Here is a 17,351-nt window from a genome sequence, read left to right as displayed (position 1 = left end):
TTAGAATTAATTTACCTCATGTGTTAACTATTGGCATCCAAATACAGCCTAAAGAGGAAAAATTGTTGATGATTTATTCCGGCACCAAAACTATTTTTTGATGAACCAAAATTGCTGATTTGTTCTAATTTAGTCATGAATACGCAAGTATTTTGGTCATGGTGCGATATTAAGTTTTCCATTAGCTTTCGTCCTTTGTTTAGGATTCTTAGCTTATGGTACGTTTTAAATAAAGTCTAGAGAGCTTGTGATTGAATGTAGTATTCTTTCTCCCTATCTGGTTGTCCCAAAAGGGGAAAAAGACCAATATTATAAAGAAAATGGTGGTCCTTGCCCCCAAGGTCGGGTAACATGTCCATTTGCTTGGAAGCATCATTTGCTCAAAGCTATTGCTTGCTAGGAGTATACCATTTGCATCCATGCGGATATCGGAAAGGACACGTCTCGCCAAAATAGCTTTAAACCTATCTTGGTGAAAGCTTTTGGTGAATTGGAACCTTGATCCCATGGTTGACTATTTGCTGAGGATCCATTCAACAGATTGGCTGAGTTTAGCAATGGTTGGCCTTGTTCTTGATCCCTTACGGAATTAGTCTCTGTTAATATTAATGTCCTTTCTATATTACATATTTTGAGGCTTAGAGTATCTTTGGCAATAATGTTGTCGTTTTTGCTTTGCAATAATTTGACCATGAGGCCAAAGTCTATATCATGGAGCATCCAGTTCATGTTGCGTCCACCCGTTTTTTTTGGAATCAGGCCTCTTCCATCATGAGAGAAGTGCATGGCTGAATTTTCCAGTTGGTTTTGTTTGGATGCCTAAAATTTTTTATAGGTTCTTTTTCCGCATTTAACGTTGGCTGTTCTAAGGGGATGATGTTCGACATCCATTCATCTCAATCAAATATATGTCAAGATTTATTAAACACACCGCATCAATAAAACAGAATGAATGAACCCTGCTGATTCTTGCAATCTCACTCGAGGAACATTAAGACGGCAGAACAAAGCACATACAAACAATCCAAGGCGCACTCAATTCTCCAGCTGAGTTTTTCTCTTTTCTTCAGAAGAATTCTCCAGCCAACTTAGCCTCCAAGCTCATCTCCTTAGGATTGCATGATGCGCAGGTGATGCCCCACGAATAGAAAGGACGTAGACAAGCTGCGTAGCTGAGAGAATGATCAAGAAAGCCTCCATTGTTTTCTGCAAAATCCGAGAGCCCCTAGTATTAACTTTATGACCAGAAGAAGAAGAAGAAGAAGAATTCCTATCTTAAGATCCTAAACCACCAGAAAACATCCAACAGATGAGATGTATGAAGTGAAACTAGAAGATGTTCTGCCTTACCAGGCGTGCGTTCCTTCCCTCTAAATTAATCTCCTTGCAAGCCAAGCTGCCATTACAGATGAACAAATAAATAAGACTTCCAACTTCAAAAAATTTCCAATTGAAATGGATATTTTAATTCGACTTTGGAACATCAATAGGCTTACCCCATTGCAATGAGAGTGAGTGCCCATGCAATGATACCAGATGACGCAGCAGGCTGCAAGCTGTCATAATTCCAAAAGCGAATGTGGTTGAAGCCAGCGAGGGCAGAGGCAGCGCCCACGACTCCAGCTATCAGTGCAAACATCACAAAGAACCCAGTGGCTGCATTCCCAATCGGAAAGAATATTGGTGTGAAATGAGCTGGGAGTCGTAGCTCTGGACCTGCCAGACTTGAACAATATTAATACATGGCGCTTGCTAGATAACTGGATAACCAGCTCAATTAAGCCTCTTTGCAAGTAATCCAAATACAGGCCAAAATAACACCAGTATCATACCTATGATGAATCCTCGATCAATGGCAATGTCGATGGCCCAGCCTCCAATGGCTGCCACAATTGCGTACATGCAGAAGTTGAGGAATACAAGGAGAGAAACGATGGGCTTAAACTGCTCGCTAGCCATTGATGGTGTTAAGATTTGTGTATTGGTCTAAGAATGAGGTATCTGAACTTGAATGAACTTGAATTAAGGGCTTCTTGCTTATATACATGCAGCTGACAACATGGTTTTGTTCTTTACTTGCTTAGATTTGGAAGCATTTTATGTTTGTCAAGACTGCAAAGGTGTATGTACAAACCTTCCAGTTCAAGGAAAGGAGCCAAGTCCTTGATTGTGAGATATTGCTGTTTGAGCACATTATATATATATATATGCAGTTGTCCAAAGTCAGGTTTCTAAGCTTCATTCTGTATATATTCGCATGTTTTCTTCCGTCAGAAGCAAGCAGCATTCTTCTCTGGGACTTGGTTTATGGAAAGATAAAAGGCTCCCAAGTAAAAGATTAATGATAAGGTTGTCTCAAGACTTGGGCAGACAATGTTCTGAAGTTGGCGAAGATGAAAAACAACCAATCGCAACTCAGGCAGTTGAAGAGAACAGGATCATTAACTGCAAAGCACTTTTTTTTTTTGACATTTTTGAATCAAACTGCAAAGCACATTAGAGACAAAACATGGGGAGAAAGTGAACATCTAAATTGATATTATTTTTTATAACAATCCAGAACCTCACCCAAAAAAGCTAACCGAAAAGTAATTTTTGAGTTATTTAGTCCTGTATGAGTATCCAAGATCTCCTCAATAAATAACTGATATAGAACTAAATACATGCCCGTACGGATCCTCACATCTTTACTTTTAACTCCAACAAGAATTCTTAATGTCAGTTCTAAAACAATGTTGTCTTAGGGAACCATTGGCAATGTGGTGCACAACTCCATTCCTCCTGTCTGTTTAAACTTTAGGTTAATTGAAGAGAATTTTGCAGTGCATGGCACCTCCTTCCTTTAACAAAATGGCACAGATTAGAGTTCCATGTACTCTCTATGACCAGGTACAAATGAGCAGATAAGCCATCCACTTACTGCCTGGCTACCTCCTTCCATCTGAAGCTTTTTATTATATCATCCCCTTGCTTTGTTGAATATGACCCTCTCTAGCTCCCTAGATCTTTTCTGTAGGCTGATGGGTCCAAAAACAATAAGTAGGTAGAGATTTCTGTTATGTACTCAATTTATTCATGGACACGTGCTATTACGGTCTTTATCTATATTAAATTTTTAGAAAAACTCTTGTATAACTCCCCAACCAACATGCATTGTGAAAGCAACCCAAAGCACTCATGAAGCCTTACATGCAAGATGGAACTTCTAGAGAAGTTCGGTACCATGCGTAATTTGAGGTAGGTATGTGATTACTAGATTGGCTAATATACTAGAAAGATTCATTAATAAATTAATCAACGAGCTAGCTAGGATTGAAACTCTGCAGTGATAAATCTACCCACGGAACCACCTAATTCAAATCGTCCACATCAATAATGCAATATGAAGGAAAACCCATAATAGGACATGGCCGATGACATCGCTACAAACTCTTTTTTTATATAATATAGGTGGTAGTTTAGCTCCGCGATGGAAGAAATTATGTCATGCACCATGTCAATGGCGCACTGTAGAAACAAATGGAGATGAGGTGTGTGGGAAGGCAATCGGAGATCAGGCGAGACACATGATTGGTATGGTGCACCGCCATGTGGTGCAGGATATAATTTTTTTCTAAAATGTAAACTTTATTTCTCATCAGTCGTACCTCCCAAGCGACTTTAAGATTTGTTTTATGTGCCTTTTAGTCATATCTTATTAAAGTTCAAGGTAAAATTTGGATGCCAAAGTCCCCCGTGTGTCACGCCGGGGCGGATAAAGGGCTGTGCTGTGGGAAAAACTACCCATGCTTATGTGCGTATAGTCTAATATAATGGCAATTGCTCCTGGCCCTCTACATGCACCTCAAAAAGTCGGACCGCAGGTTGCAGCTTCACTGCCATTGGCGCATCGAATCCGATTTTCCAGTCAAGTTCAAACCTGCTCCCAGCCCAACGTCGGGCGGTCTATCAATTAATGAATTATGTAACGGCCCCAAGCGATACACCAGAACTTTTCCATGCCATATGGCACGAGGAGGGAGGAGAGTGGAGCTTTTTGAAAACATACACGTTGGGTTTGCACGTGACGCGTGGACATAGCCCGTGTTGGTATCAGGGTTGTGGCTCGAAGATGTTTCTTCGTCCTAATTAATTACCGCTTTAAGCCACGGAGGGCAGAAAAGGGTCCGCAACGGCTTCTGGAAAAAGGATTTTTTTTTTTTTTCCCACAATACGTCTTTTATTACTGCCTTCTTCTCCCATCCCAATTCCGAGTTTCTTCCCGTGCTGCAGCTCATTCTCTGACTCCCATTTATAAATTCGTCGCAGTCCATTCCATCGTCCGCCCCCGCTTCCCCTAATTGCCATCAACAACGCTCTCCCCAAAGGAAAGACCGTCGATTTTGGTGATCGGTCGAGCCGTTTCGGTGGGAGAGAAAGATGATTCAGCTGTTGTTTGCGCTGCTGTCGGCGGAGGTGGCGATGGTGGTGCTGCTGCTGTTCAAGACGCCGCTGCGGAAGCTGGCCACCCTGGGGCTGGACCACCTCAAGCGCGGGCGCGGGCCCGTCATGGTCAAGACCGTGGCCGGCACCGTCCTCCTCGTCCTGGCCTCCAGCGTCTACAGCATGGTCGAGATCCGCGGCCGCTTCACCGAGATTGGCTCTCTCACGCCCACCGATCAGGTCCTCATGAGCCAGAACCTCCTCGAGGCCTCCCTCATGGGTACGCACTCTATCTCTCTCTGTCTCGAATCTTAGGCTCGTTCTTCTTCTACGATCTGACTCTCATTTGATTGAAAGCTTATTTTCCTGATTGCTGATTTGGTTCGATTTATTCTTTGTTGAAACTTTGTGATGTGCGCGATTGCTGATGGATTGTTTGAATAGAATAATGCCGGCGTTGTAAATTAATTTGGAAACCACCCTTTCTTTGAAGAAAGAACAAAATAAATAGAAGGGTGTGTAAGAGTTGATCTGGCTACATATCTTTTAAGTCCTTTGGTACTTTTTGGACTGTTCTAGCCGGCACATTGTTTGACATTGTTTCTACTTCTAAAGGAAGTTATTGGAATCAACCTCTTATATGAACCTGATCAAACTAGCAATTTACATATCAGGGATAGAAATTCTACTTTCAGTCCCCCCCACCCCCATCCGATCCTACCTGAATCGATGAATTGAGCCCCTTAAGGACATACTGGTGATCAAGTTGTTATGAGTTGTCCAACTCTGGCTATATGAATATAATTAATTCATAGAATTCATTCTGAATGGGATGACATATGCATGTTTGTATTTTCCATTGACGGGCACATGATCGGATGGTCCAATTAAGGTTTTCGCACTATGTTTCAGATCATGTAGCCCTTCAATATACCATGACGATTCCTTTACCATCAGGTTTTATGCAGTTGGACCTGAAGGCATTGGAGAACACCAACATTTTTTCAAATCATGCACACGTTACCCACTAAGAAGAAATTTACCTTCAATAATTCTTGGCATAAAGAAAATAGTTGAATTGGATTTTTTTTTTAAAAAAAAAACATTTTCTTTTTATTCCAAGATTTCTACACTTTTTAAACTAATCATGCTTGTTAAGAAATAAAATGATTACAAAATAGGGTTATTGATGAAATTTACTGTTGTCTGCTAATGAAGATGAAATTTGAGCATTCCAATGGCTGGTTTTTTTTTTCTGTTTTTGTATTATTTTCGTGCTATTTTTGCTGGTTATTTACCTGAGGTTTTTTGGAAACCTATTGTCACTCAAATTGGGCCTACTCATGCACTATTTTATTGGGATTTGGTCACCTTTTCTTAGTTGATTTATTACTTATCAATAATGCTAGGTAACACATAAAATCACTCAACTCAATTGCATGCATATGTTGTGCTTCTTTGGAACTATGGCTTGGAAACCCACTTAGCAAGTGTAATGATGGATGAAGCCCTGTTCTGATCCTATTCCTTCCACCAGCCCCTCTTTCTCTTACTCTCTCATATCAACTTCAGCCACCCACACAACTCCAAATCCTTCCCCCAGTTGAGACCAGCTCCGGTGCCACCCTAACAACCCTCCTCCCCTGGAAAAAAAGAAAAACAGTCCTATACTTGAGCAACACCTCCAACACTTGTGATGGTGCAGATGGTGTCAGGCAAGCCGGCAAGGAGGTGCTCACTTGGATGTGTGGTCTTTGGTGCTGTGGATTGGATTCTTGGATTGGCTGTCCATCTAAAGAATTCACAATACTAAGTACTAACATCTAACATTATGGAACAACAACAGAACTTTCATTTTGTAAAAAATGCTTATTCGTAATCTCGCAGCCATGAAATTTTAGATCTTTCAGAAAGATGGGGAGGCTGGTGTGACTTAACACTCATCTGCCCTGTTTTGTATAATTATCAATGAAAGACAAAGAACTATGTCTGTGCAATGATGGCTCTTGAAACTGTCTCATATCTGTATTAGGGCAATATCTATGACATTTATCATGATTACAATGAGATCACACTAAGCTGTACTAGTCAGGACTGGATTATGTTCTGTATCTGTTTGGCCCCTAAAGATTTGTATCTCTAGAAAACAATAATATTTAAAAATAATAATTAACAGATCTGACACAGAGAGCAGGGCTGCTATATTCTACTTGAAATAGGCTGGTGAATGTGATGCAAGAGAGAAGGAGCTCAATGTCAGGGTTCTGCAAATAAAGAGAGAAATTAAATTTAGCTCCTTATGAAAGGACAGTAGAGAGGAGCAGGGTGGTGCAGCTGGCTTGTCAAGGAGACGAGGAGGGGGACAAGAGTGGGTTTCTTGGTTTTAGAAGGAAAGAAGAGGAAGGAGTTGGGACTGGATTTTTTGGGAGGAAGGAAGAGGGTCAAATAGGGCAGCTAGCTGGTTTGGGAAGGAAGGAAACGTGTAGGGTGGGGCAGTGGCTGGCTAACTTGGCAAGAAAGAGTGGGCAGTGACTCGCCAGTTTGGGAAGGATGGAAGAGAGAGGAGCAGCCAGTTTGTGAAGAAAATTGGGAAAAATTCCCCTACTAGGGCCGCCACCTTCGATGAGAGAGAAAATGAACAGTTCTGTCTATGATCACAACTCTTATGGTTGCGAATTGAGATTCCCACATGGATTTCCACAAAAGGGCCATGTGAGCAAGTGACTTAGCTGAGTAATTTATTTGAGGTAATCATTTCTGTTTTGTTATTTTAGGAGTCCTTTTAGGAGTCAATCATGGTCCAGATTTAGATGGTTGTTTAAGATTAGTCTAATTCTTTTTAAAAGAGCCCTGTAGATTAGGAAAGGTGACTGGCTGTCTTAGGCTTTTGTAAGGATACTTATCTGGCTGTAAGATGGCTATTGGTGATTGAAAAACGTTTCCTGTAAGGAAGTGAGTAATAGAAAAGCCACATGCCTCCTTCCCCTTATCCTTTTCCCTTATTCCTCTATTCTACTATAACTATCTCCCTCTTCAACTCTCTACAACCTTAATATTTCTCCTTTCTGTGCTAAACACTGGTGTCAAACTGCAGATTTTCTGCTGATAATTAGACCTGAGGTCAGATCTGAGACTCTCGTTCTTGCAATTGAAACAAGGCTTCAGAGGTACACAGAATTCAAATCAAAATTAAATTTTTAATCTACAAGGAATCCCTATCATCTATTGGGGTTATCATCTGTGACCTTTTAAAAACTATCAACACTTATTGCAAACTCGATAAAATATATAAAAAAAAGAAGCATGATTTTTTGACAAAAGAACTTAAAGAGTATATTGTCCATCAATTTTAGTTATAGTATGATATTCAGATGGTTGTGCTCCAAATTTATGTATTCTGTTCAAATAGCAAGGCAAGAGTTATCATACTTCTTGAGAATATTTCACCCAACTGTTTGAATTTTGGTTATTTTTTGACACTCCAAGAATCATAAAGGAATGGGGAATCTTGCTTAGTTTGTATAGATATCAAACTTAATTTAACATTTTTTTTAAAAAAATTATGTTTGGCTTGGACTTCTTACAGTTTCATTTGTGTTAATTAACCAATTGACCTCAAAAGATTCAGCTGATAGGGTATGGATCGATAATGTATATCAGGCTTAACAGCCACTCCCTCACGTGCGGAATGGACCATGCATGGGGAGGGACCACAATACCTAAATTGAATCAAGATAACAACCACATTAACTAGAATGAGTCAAGATAATGACCAGGCTAATCAAATAAACAATTAGTTGGGAAGTATTTGAACTCATGGCCTCCAACAACTCAAGCTTTGATACCATAATAACTAATCAATTGACCTCACAAGCTTAAGCCAATAGGGAATGGGTTGCTAGGATATATTAAGCTTAACACTTTCTAAATGCTATTAGATATACTCAAAAAAAAAGAGTCAAAAATTGCAAAACTCCACCTTGTTTTTTTATACATGCTTTCTTGATGCTCAATTTATCATCCATGAGCAAGTCTCACTTGAAAAAAGAAAGAGAGAGAAAGGAATAAACTCAAACAAGGCATGTAAACCTTATGTAAGTTAGTAATTTAGTATTGATGGAAATAATTCAGTTTTAACTTAATTTTGAAAATGCCAATTCTTTCGAGACAGTTTATAACAATTTCAAATAGAATATATAAGTTTTTTGCCTCTTCCTTAGATTTTGGTCGATGGTTGGTTACGCTCCTTCCCTTTGCAGGTTGTTCTTCTTGGTCATCTGGTTCTCGCCCATTTTGTCTTGCCCTAGATGGAATGGCTTTCATAATTACACCATGCCCCAACCCACACAAGTCCCCACATCTGCTTTTATCTGCCTAGGGCCCACAACCCACTTTCTTTGGGTTCTAACCAAATAGAGCCCTTTAAGCTAGTGGGCCAAAAATCTTTGTTCGTGCGCGTTATACGTGCGCACGCGCATACGCAAACACAAACACAGAGAGTTGCAGTACACATGAGACGGAAACTTTGTATTTATATTTGGATTCCCTTATTCCCCTTGTTCTTGAGGTTTCTCCAATGTTAGTAATTGGAACCTCTTTGTATGAGTGTCGTAACATAGATGTATGAACATAGGTTGGATTGTCGTGGTATCTTATATGCTTGATGGGTACTTGTTGGCATTAAAAATTCTGAAGGAAATCTGTCTCACAAACTACTCAATTATAGATGATAAGTTATCATATAAGAATCATTATGGCTTTGTAAAGCTGGTATATGCAATTCCATGGACCTTTTGAGCCATCTAAATTGAAATCAGTATTGTTGATCATGATTTATGCATCTTAAACATGTATGGATAGGAATTTTGTAGGGTTTGGCAAGATCTTAAATCCCCTAAGACAGGGTTGTCTCTGGTTTTCCTACGAAATGGGATGCGTTGCCGTCCTACCCCATCCCAATACTTGGGACAAGGGATATCCCAGGACGTGCCAAATAGGATGCTGGGATAATGGCAGGACGAATATGTCTCGACCCATCTTAGTGTCCCGCGGGACGTTCTGCCAGGATTTGAGTCCTTGGGTTCTGGTTTTAGATCATAATATATCTTGTCATTAAAGCAACTCACTTGATACATGAGTTAGAGACCTCAAAGCATTTGATTTTGGGTTTCTTGGCTATTTGCATATCATGGACAGTGGTGTGAATCTCCAAATTGAATCATTGAATCTTTACCAACCATTCAACATTTAGTGTGTACTCCAACTAATATGACCAGTGTTTTCTACTAGATGTTTGGTTGTTAATATTGTGATAAAAGCACTGCCTACTTATGGTAAGCTTTGAGAGATGAGGTTGGTTTACAAAGAGGAGTTAGCCTTGCTAGTATGTTAATTGATCATGATTTAAGAGAAGGGACGGACCAGGATTTGTGCTTATTGTGATCCCCAAATGTGAAACGATAGCGACTACTTCTCTATGCTCATCTCATTCTCTCATAACTGTATTATTCAACTTTCCCCTATTAAATCATAATAATCCATCCTTTTTCCCTCCTTTTTCACATGCTCGCCAAACTTGTCCACCTGATCTCCACCTAGGTGGTATTTGGGAGACCACTTGAGTTTATGCAGCTCCCTTTTCCCTCTTGAAACTAACTCTGAAAGGGGGTTCCATCTTGATTAAATGCGTTTGACACTTTGCCTGTCATGGTTGCCTGTAATTGATGATTGATGGGTAATTGCATCAAATATAAAGTAGCTGTCAAATATCATGGGTTGCTGGCTCCCAGCTGCCTTTGAGTTGTACCGAATGGTTTCAGATTTATGTGTGCATTGAATGGACTAAATAATAGCTCTGCATAATGAAACATTTAAGCTCTTGCATATAAGGGTGCATTTAAATTTACTAATAATAAGAAAGCCTTGTGATGTTTATATAAAATGGAAAAAAAACAACCACCAGTTTCTGTATTGCATCGAGGCTTTATTGTTTCTATAAGTCATCCTATAAGTCATGCTTGTTGAGAAAACAAAGATTCCATTGCCAAGAATTGTGAGCTGCTAGGGTCTCGATACCTCACTGTGGCAATTTCACGGGCATGGAATGCAGATACCCCATTTGTGGCAATTTTAGAACAGTCGCATATCATTCTCTAGTAATGTGATTAACAACTTTTGACAATCTCTTATCTTTTCTACACTAAAGTTGAATCAAGTCTCCTTAATCATTTAGTCTAACTAGTGATAATTAATTTACTATAATATTTTATCCAATTTGTCGACATGGATTTTGTGGAAGGTGAATCGTCTTTCAATTTACTCTTTTTATTGTAAGCACATGGATTACTATCTCATGATGAATCTGGGAATAATGATCTAGTGCTACTTTGTAGGATGATTGACAACTTTTTAAATCAACATGTTTTCTCTGTTCTGTTTAAGTTTTCTACTCATTTCTGTCTATTTGATCTGAATATCGTGTAATTGAAATTTTGCAGGATATTCTCTATTCCTTGCACTGATAATTGACCGACTGCATCATTATATTAGAGAACTACGGAGGTTAAGAAAGAGCATGGAGGCTGTAATGAAACAAAACAGGGCCTTAGAAGAAACAAAAAATGGGGGTTCAGATGAATTAAAATCACGAGACAAGGAGGTCACCAATTTGAACGAACAGATCAAACAGCTGAAACTGGAGTTAGAGGCAAGGACTAAGGAGGCAAAGGCAGCAGAAGCAAGTGCAACAGCTCTAAAGAAACAGTCTGAAGGGTTTCTTCTTGAATATGACCACCTTTTGGAGGACAACAAGAATCTTCGAAACCAATTGCAGTCAATTGATCTCAGGTTGTCACATGCTGATAGCAAGAAGAACCCTTGAGATCATGGTGAGATGTTTCACTGTTGAGTTGAAAACTTAATTTTCCTGAGAGAATCATCCTTTTACATTTTTGATTGGATCTGTTATTGATCCTTTGATGAGACATACAAGCAGTCACTAAAAAACGATGCATGATCTGACTGTTTATTCTTAGATAAACACCACAGAAATTATGATCTAGCAATTGGTTAGGGTGTCAAAAATGAGTACAGCAAGGTTCTATACAAAAAATAGCTCTAAACTAGCTCTCGATGAATTGCCTGTTAATGTGGTGCTTTTTGGGTTCTAATATATGTAAACGGTAGTCTGTCCTCTTTTAAATTGCATTCTCTTTTATGTCGTTCTATATTTTCTGATTACCACTCTGAGTTTATGTGACCCAAATCTAGTTTGAAGTCGAGTCCTAATAATAAAAAGTACCTGCTATATTATATTGTTCCTATTGTTAGACCCTGCTTTTTCAGCTTTTATTTTTTAGTAGACCTGTTTGTTCATTTGGCTGGTTCCCTTCGTATATAGCTGACCGTTTGGGTGGCATCAGTTAGTAGCAATCTTACAGCACATACATGGGTTATTTTCATGGATTATGCAACTTTGGTCTCCGTCCAGTTCATTTGAAATAGTTGGATTGAAATGGAAGCCAGAACTCACCCTGAATTCTTAATGACTATTAACATCTGCCATTTAGCCTAGTTGTTGAATTTCTACAATTTGATTTGTTAAGGGCTTGTTGTGAACAAGGACTTGTCCCTCTACCTAGCAACCAAAAACTTCGGGTTCAAAAAATTTGTTTTGTATATATACATATGTATATATGTATGTACGTATGTATGTATATAAATATAGGTAAATAGGAATGATATGCTGTAGTTGTTCTTTTAGCATCACAGATTGCTCTTTGGACAAAACTGGTTTTAGCAAAAAATTAAATCTCTGACTGATTTATGTGACATTGCAATTCTTAGCTTAACTATGTGATATTGGGTGCCATAAGCCAGATTCTGCTTCATTAATTGGTATTGCCATAACGCACTTAGGTCTCTGTTTCCACATTTATGCAAATCAGAAAAACGGACGCTATAATTAATGCAGCCCCCAATCATACTAACATAATCATCATATTTTTCCAACTATTTCAAAACTTTTGAATTAATTATTTTCTTTTCTTGTTTAGAAAATTGGTCTTGGCCTCTAAACTACAATCTGTTCAAAAAATTGATGATAGATAGTTCAGCTATGACATATTGGTAGTCCTCTAGGGCCGAGTCGACCAAAGATTCAAACACCCAATTGTTCAATAATTACAAGTTAAAAATATTCATTGCATATATAACTTCTTAAGATTTTAGATATTAATGCAAGTATTGATAAGTAGATGCTATTTATTTTCTGTCTTTGAATAAAAAGAACAAGAAGATGTGCAATGTTCAAACCAACATGCTCGGTTGTATATTGTTCAAATTTGTCTAACAAGATTTTAGTGTCAACTATAATATTCCTATCCTTCCAGGGTGGGTCTGCATTCTTGCTAAGAATTCCAACCAAAATACATAAATGGAGCTAGATCCTAATCTTTTTTCTAGATAAATTAACAGCCCTCTCCAATTCAAGAAGGCACGTTTTAGTCTGTCTCCAAAATTGTTTAAGTCTTTCTAAACCAAAATGAATTCTCTTCTAAAGTCTCTAATTGCATGCGTAGCAAGGACCAAGTTCCTTACTCTATCTCTCTCTGTGTGCATATTCTTTCAAACCATAGACTTCTTCAAAAGGATTCTTTCATTTTGCCCCAACCAAATTCTCCAGCAAACTGCTATAGCTTCATTACCATTGCTATAATGTTGAATGCTTCTTGTCTCAATTGGTTACCTCACTCAAAACATAGCATCTCGAAATTGCAGAGTGGCTAAGATTCCTTCTCTATACAATTAGGATAGAAAAGCTAGATGTTCTAAGTTTCTTGGCTCAGATCAATCGTCGCTGAACATATATTTGGATCCATGGATAAAAATATGTGCAATAGAGAATATTTATTTTTAGCAGACAATAGAGTACATTTATACGACGATGGTTATAAGCTCTTAATCAGCTTGAAATGAAATAAGTGGGAACTAGCCGGCTTGTGCACGAATAATTAAGTTTGACTCCAAGGTTTGCATTGGTTGGATCTCTTACGCGGAATTGGTTGGGTCGTCGACATAAAACCGTAGTTTATCTCCTTCCACATCAAGTTATGACCTCAGCGACTTTAATATCTCCAAGTGGGGACTTTACTTTTCTTTGATACGGTGGATGTGTACTCATTCTTTCATTATGATCCTTTGACACTTAGGTGGGAGCCTCATGGGAGTCTCAAATCCAAATGACCTCCCCAAGACATTGCATCTTCTCGATAAGCCTCCAAGTTCGCTTGCTGGAGTTAAACATCGATGGATTTGATATCTGACCCATGAAAGATTGTTTTGATAGGCAGAAACTCTCGTTGGTCAGATCGAGCTGCAGCCAATTCAGTTATTTGTCATGAACTCTAAGTTGTTCACAAACAACTTGTTGAAGGAAATTAGTGAGACAGTGAGGTCTATGAGGCTTGCTTATATATTCTTTAGGCTAATTTTTGCTCCATTTGATAGTTGAAACAAATTCTTCTCTGCATGTAAGTATCTATAATAGTATTTATAGATAATTTAGAAACTCAAATTTATTTTATTTATACATAAACTGAACAATATGATGAAATAGACTAATTTTGTTTCTTCGGATTTTAGAATTAGATGAATGCGACAGCCACTCTTAAGAATTACAAAATCTCTATCGTGGCTTCCTTCCCATCTAGTGGTCTTAATTTGGGCATTTGGAAGTCCATCCGTGTCAACTCCCGAAGCCTCCTGGAACCCAACTTCTTAGCCTGCAGAGGTCAAAGTCCAAGCCGTCTGAAACCATTCCCAGGATTCAGCCAAAATACTTCGACCCCGATTCCTTTTTAGTCGGTCTTATCTTCGAATAGCATGCAAAGAAATCAAACTTCTCCACCTCTCTTCCTCGTTATCTCATTCTTGTCTTCTTGAGCCAAATGCCAAGAACCTCCAGGCAGCGACTTTGAACGGCCACCGCACGGTTGCTGGAAGAATTGGGCCCTACCAACCTTTCCACCACGCGCACAAAACTTTCTTCACGCATTTAAAATGAGGCTCATTTCGGTACAAATTTGGGGCCCAACTCGGATGCCAGCCTCCGTCCTACGCTACCCGCTACCGACGGTTGCTGTGGAAGCGATGAGGGCCCGGCGATTGCGTGCGAGCGAAGCCGTGACTCGAGGCACGGGATTTTCTCTCTCTCTCTCTCTCTCTCTCTCTCTCTCTCTCTCATTTCGCCTCAACTTGGGACCGGTGAGAAGGCAAAAAAGAGGGGAAGATGATTGGCTTGCAAGCGACGGCTGCTTTACGTGTGCTGCTGCTACTCTTTCAGATTAGGGTTGTACCTTTCGCCAAAAGAACCACTCACCTTCCTTTTAGATGATGACCGTTGGATTACACAATTAGCTGCTTCAAAATTTGTGCCGATTAAAAAAAATATACGATTTCTTTCGTCGATGTTGTGAAAGAAAATCAATAGAGATACAACTCGAACCCCACATGAACAGTAATAGATGTAAATCAATGACCAATATTTTGGTAAAGTAGCTTTCCAAATTATGAATGCTGGCATGATGAGTTGTATCTTAGTCTCCCAACCCCTCTTTTTTTAGCGTAACCACTAAGAAACCCCCGATAGCAAGTTAAGATAGCATCTAAGTATATCATGTGAATTAATGTATAAAGTTATTAGTTTGATTTTATGTCGTTACGTATCTCTAAGTCAGCTCAGTTGCAGGACACGTGTTATGCACCTAGAGCTGCTTAATTGCATGTGTTATGAATTTAGCAGGATGATAACATGGTGCCGCGATCCAATCATAACTGGCATTATTATATTATTATTAATCATCAAAGTTGGCATGTGCAAAATGATTTATTTAAAAGGAAAATAAATATCTTGCGAATGCATGGGATCTTACGAACAAGTAATCTTCTTTATTAGTTTTATCATAAAGTGCAAACTGCAGGGCAATGTCCGATTTTCAACTAAAGTTTATGCATCATTTTTTTTATCAAAAAAAAAATATTCTTCATTTTTCATCCTAATTTATGAGTTTCAAATTTTCTCCTCCACTTCTTTGCTTTATATTTTTCCCAATATGTTTACATTTTTTTTTTGTACTTTTACGCTCAGTAAAATTGACTGTAATTGCGAAGCAACTCAGTTACCAAAAAATTGCTTACATTTTTTTTTGTACTTTTACGCTCAGTAAAATTGACTGTAATTGCCAAGCAACTCTGTTGCCAAAAATTGCGAATCAACTTCGCCTGAAGATCAATTAGTACCGTTACTAGGTAGTGGGCCTAGTAGCAGCTGACAAATTCGAGTGCATGAAACACGTGTACTTTGCGTTAAATGCATGTGAGACGTGAGTTGGATTTGTTCGAAAGACATTGCAACAACTCATTTAACACATCAATGACGGGAAACCCACTTGCTAGCTGGACTCTCTCTAGTACACACCACGATTTCCACTTGTCCTCTTCTCCATCACATTTCGTAATCAATTAAAGCACTCAACGTATCTCGCACCACACGTGGAGGTATCCATAGCCTGATAGATGGTTGGTGTCGCAACCAAAAATTTCAACTAAAAAATTAAATTAAAAATATTATTTAGATTTTTTTAGCTAATTTTTTTTTGGTACTCTCCCCATTTAAACTTACGAATCCGCACCAGATTGAGAATCTAAATTTATTAAAATTCAATCATAAATATTACAATCAGCCCGTGGTCAACTCAAATGAGCTTATGCTATAGTGTCTTTTAATCTATATAGATCATTGGTTGGATCCACTCCAATACTATTTATCACAGCTCAAGATTTCATCTAAAAAATTTAACCAAAAAATATAATTTAAATTTTTTAGTCGAATATAAATACTCAAACCAACGTTCTTTCCCTTCCCTAACTGCACGCATCATTGCTAAGCACCGGGTCATACATCAGATTAGAAAGCTTTAAAACTTAAATTTTTCTGTTGCTTGGAACCCTTAAAGATCTCAAATTGAAAGATTGTAAAGCAATAAAGGTATGCCTGTGTTAGCTCGCCAATAGGGGGCCGGTTGGTGGCACCGGTACCATATTCCCTTCCCCATACATCCAACTCCCAACCAAACCTTCCAAGGTCTCTGGGCGGCCACGTAGACTAGAATCCAGCCCCTTGGTCTCTCTCCAAAGCCAAGTAATGCTTTCACCTCGCTTAGAAATCATCCCTTTCGGCTGGGATGCTCCACCCGTTACGGCGTCACCTTGCAGAATCCCCACGCCAATTCAGATGCCATTCCAGGGTAGTTTCCTCCCCCTGCCCATCTCTTACCAAAGTCGGCGTCGCTGTAAAAGAGGAAATTATTGATAAAGATAAAGGATAGACAAAGGGGGAGAGAGAAAGAGAGTAAATTAAATTAAATTAGGTGATGCAAAGCACCGACTGCTGAAAAATGAGGATCTTGGCTGTCTCATTGCTCGCATCCCCAAAGCATCAAGGAAGCATGTGCTATGCGTGTTAGAAACGGAGTTAATGGTGATATTGAAAAAGGAAGTAATAAAATGTTCCCTAAAATATATATATGAGGGTTGGAGCTTTTTACTTATTGAAAAAACTTAATTGGCTCATAAGAAGAGAAAAAAGAAAAGTACATACAATCATTGCAAAAATAGAAAAAAAACTTTATGTCTGATTGAATTTTCAAAAAAAAAAGAAAATTCAAGTTAGGCAATTTTTTGCGCGGCCAAGGTCTCACAAGGCGCTTGGAAGTCTCCAGTCTTCTTATTTAGCACGTGGAAAGGCGACGAGATCGACGCCCCGAGCGAGGCGTGGACGGCCGCCCGTCTCGGCGTGGACTCTTCCCACCTTTATATTATATTCTATATTCGGACAGCCAAAATTCCCACGATAAAACCCTAAAGCCTCC

At 39.0% G+C, this 17,351-nt stretch overlaps 2 protein-coding genes across 2 annotated transcripts; one reads left to right on the top strand and one right to left on the bottom strand.

Moving 5' to 3' along the window:
* Positions 1-906: 906 nt before the first annotated feature.
* On the bottom strand, positions 907-2,079 carry LOC103700073 (membrane protein PM19L-like). Its single transcript, XM_008782074.5, has 4 exons — positions 1,833-2,079; positions 1,497-1,716; positions 1,351-1,396; positions 907-1,206 (listed from the first exon to the last, which is right to left on the bottom strand). The coding sequence occupies exons 1-4, from the start codon at positions 1,957-1,959 to the stop codon at positions 1,102-1,104; spliced, it is 498 nt and encodes a 165-aa protein (XP_008780296.2). The 5' UTR covers positions 1,960-2,079; the 3' UTR covers positions 907-1,101.
* Positions 2,080-4,208: 2,129 nt separating this feature from the next.
* On the top strand, positions 4,209-14,054 carry LOC103700158 (uncharacterized). Its single transcript, XM_008782189.6, has 3 exons — positions 4,209-4,702; positions 10,920-11,309; positions 13,632-14,054. The coding sequence occupies exons 1-2, from the start codon at positions 4,420-4,422 to the stop codon at positions 11,300-11,302; spliced, it is 666 nt and encodes a 221-aa protein (XP_008780411.3). The 5' UTR covers positions 4,209-4,419; the 3' UTR covers positions 11,303-11,309; positions 13,632-14,054.
* Positions 14,055-17,351: the final 3,297 nt, after the last annotated feature.

This window comes from Phoenix dactylifera, chromosome 12, assembly GCF_051530095.1.
Source record: "Phoenix dactylifera cultivar Ajwa chromosome 12, Ajwa_hap1_PhDact_Kaust_v1.1, whole genome shotgun sequence".
Taxonomy (NCBI): Eukaryota; Viridiplantae; Streptophyta; class Magnoliopsida; order Arecales; family Arecaceae; genus Phoenix; species Phoenix dactylifera.
This window is presented reverse-complemented; position numbering and strand designations above follow the sequence as displayed.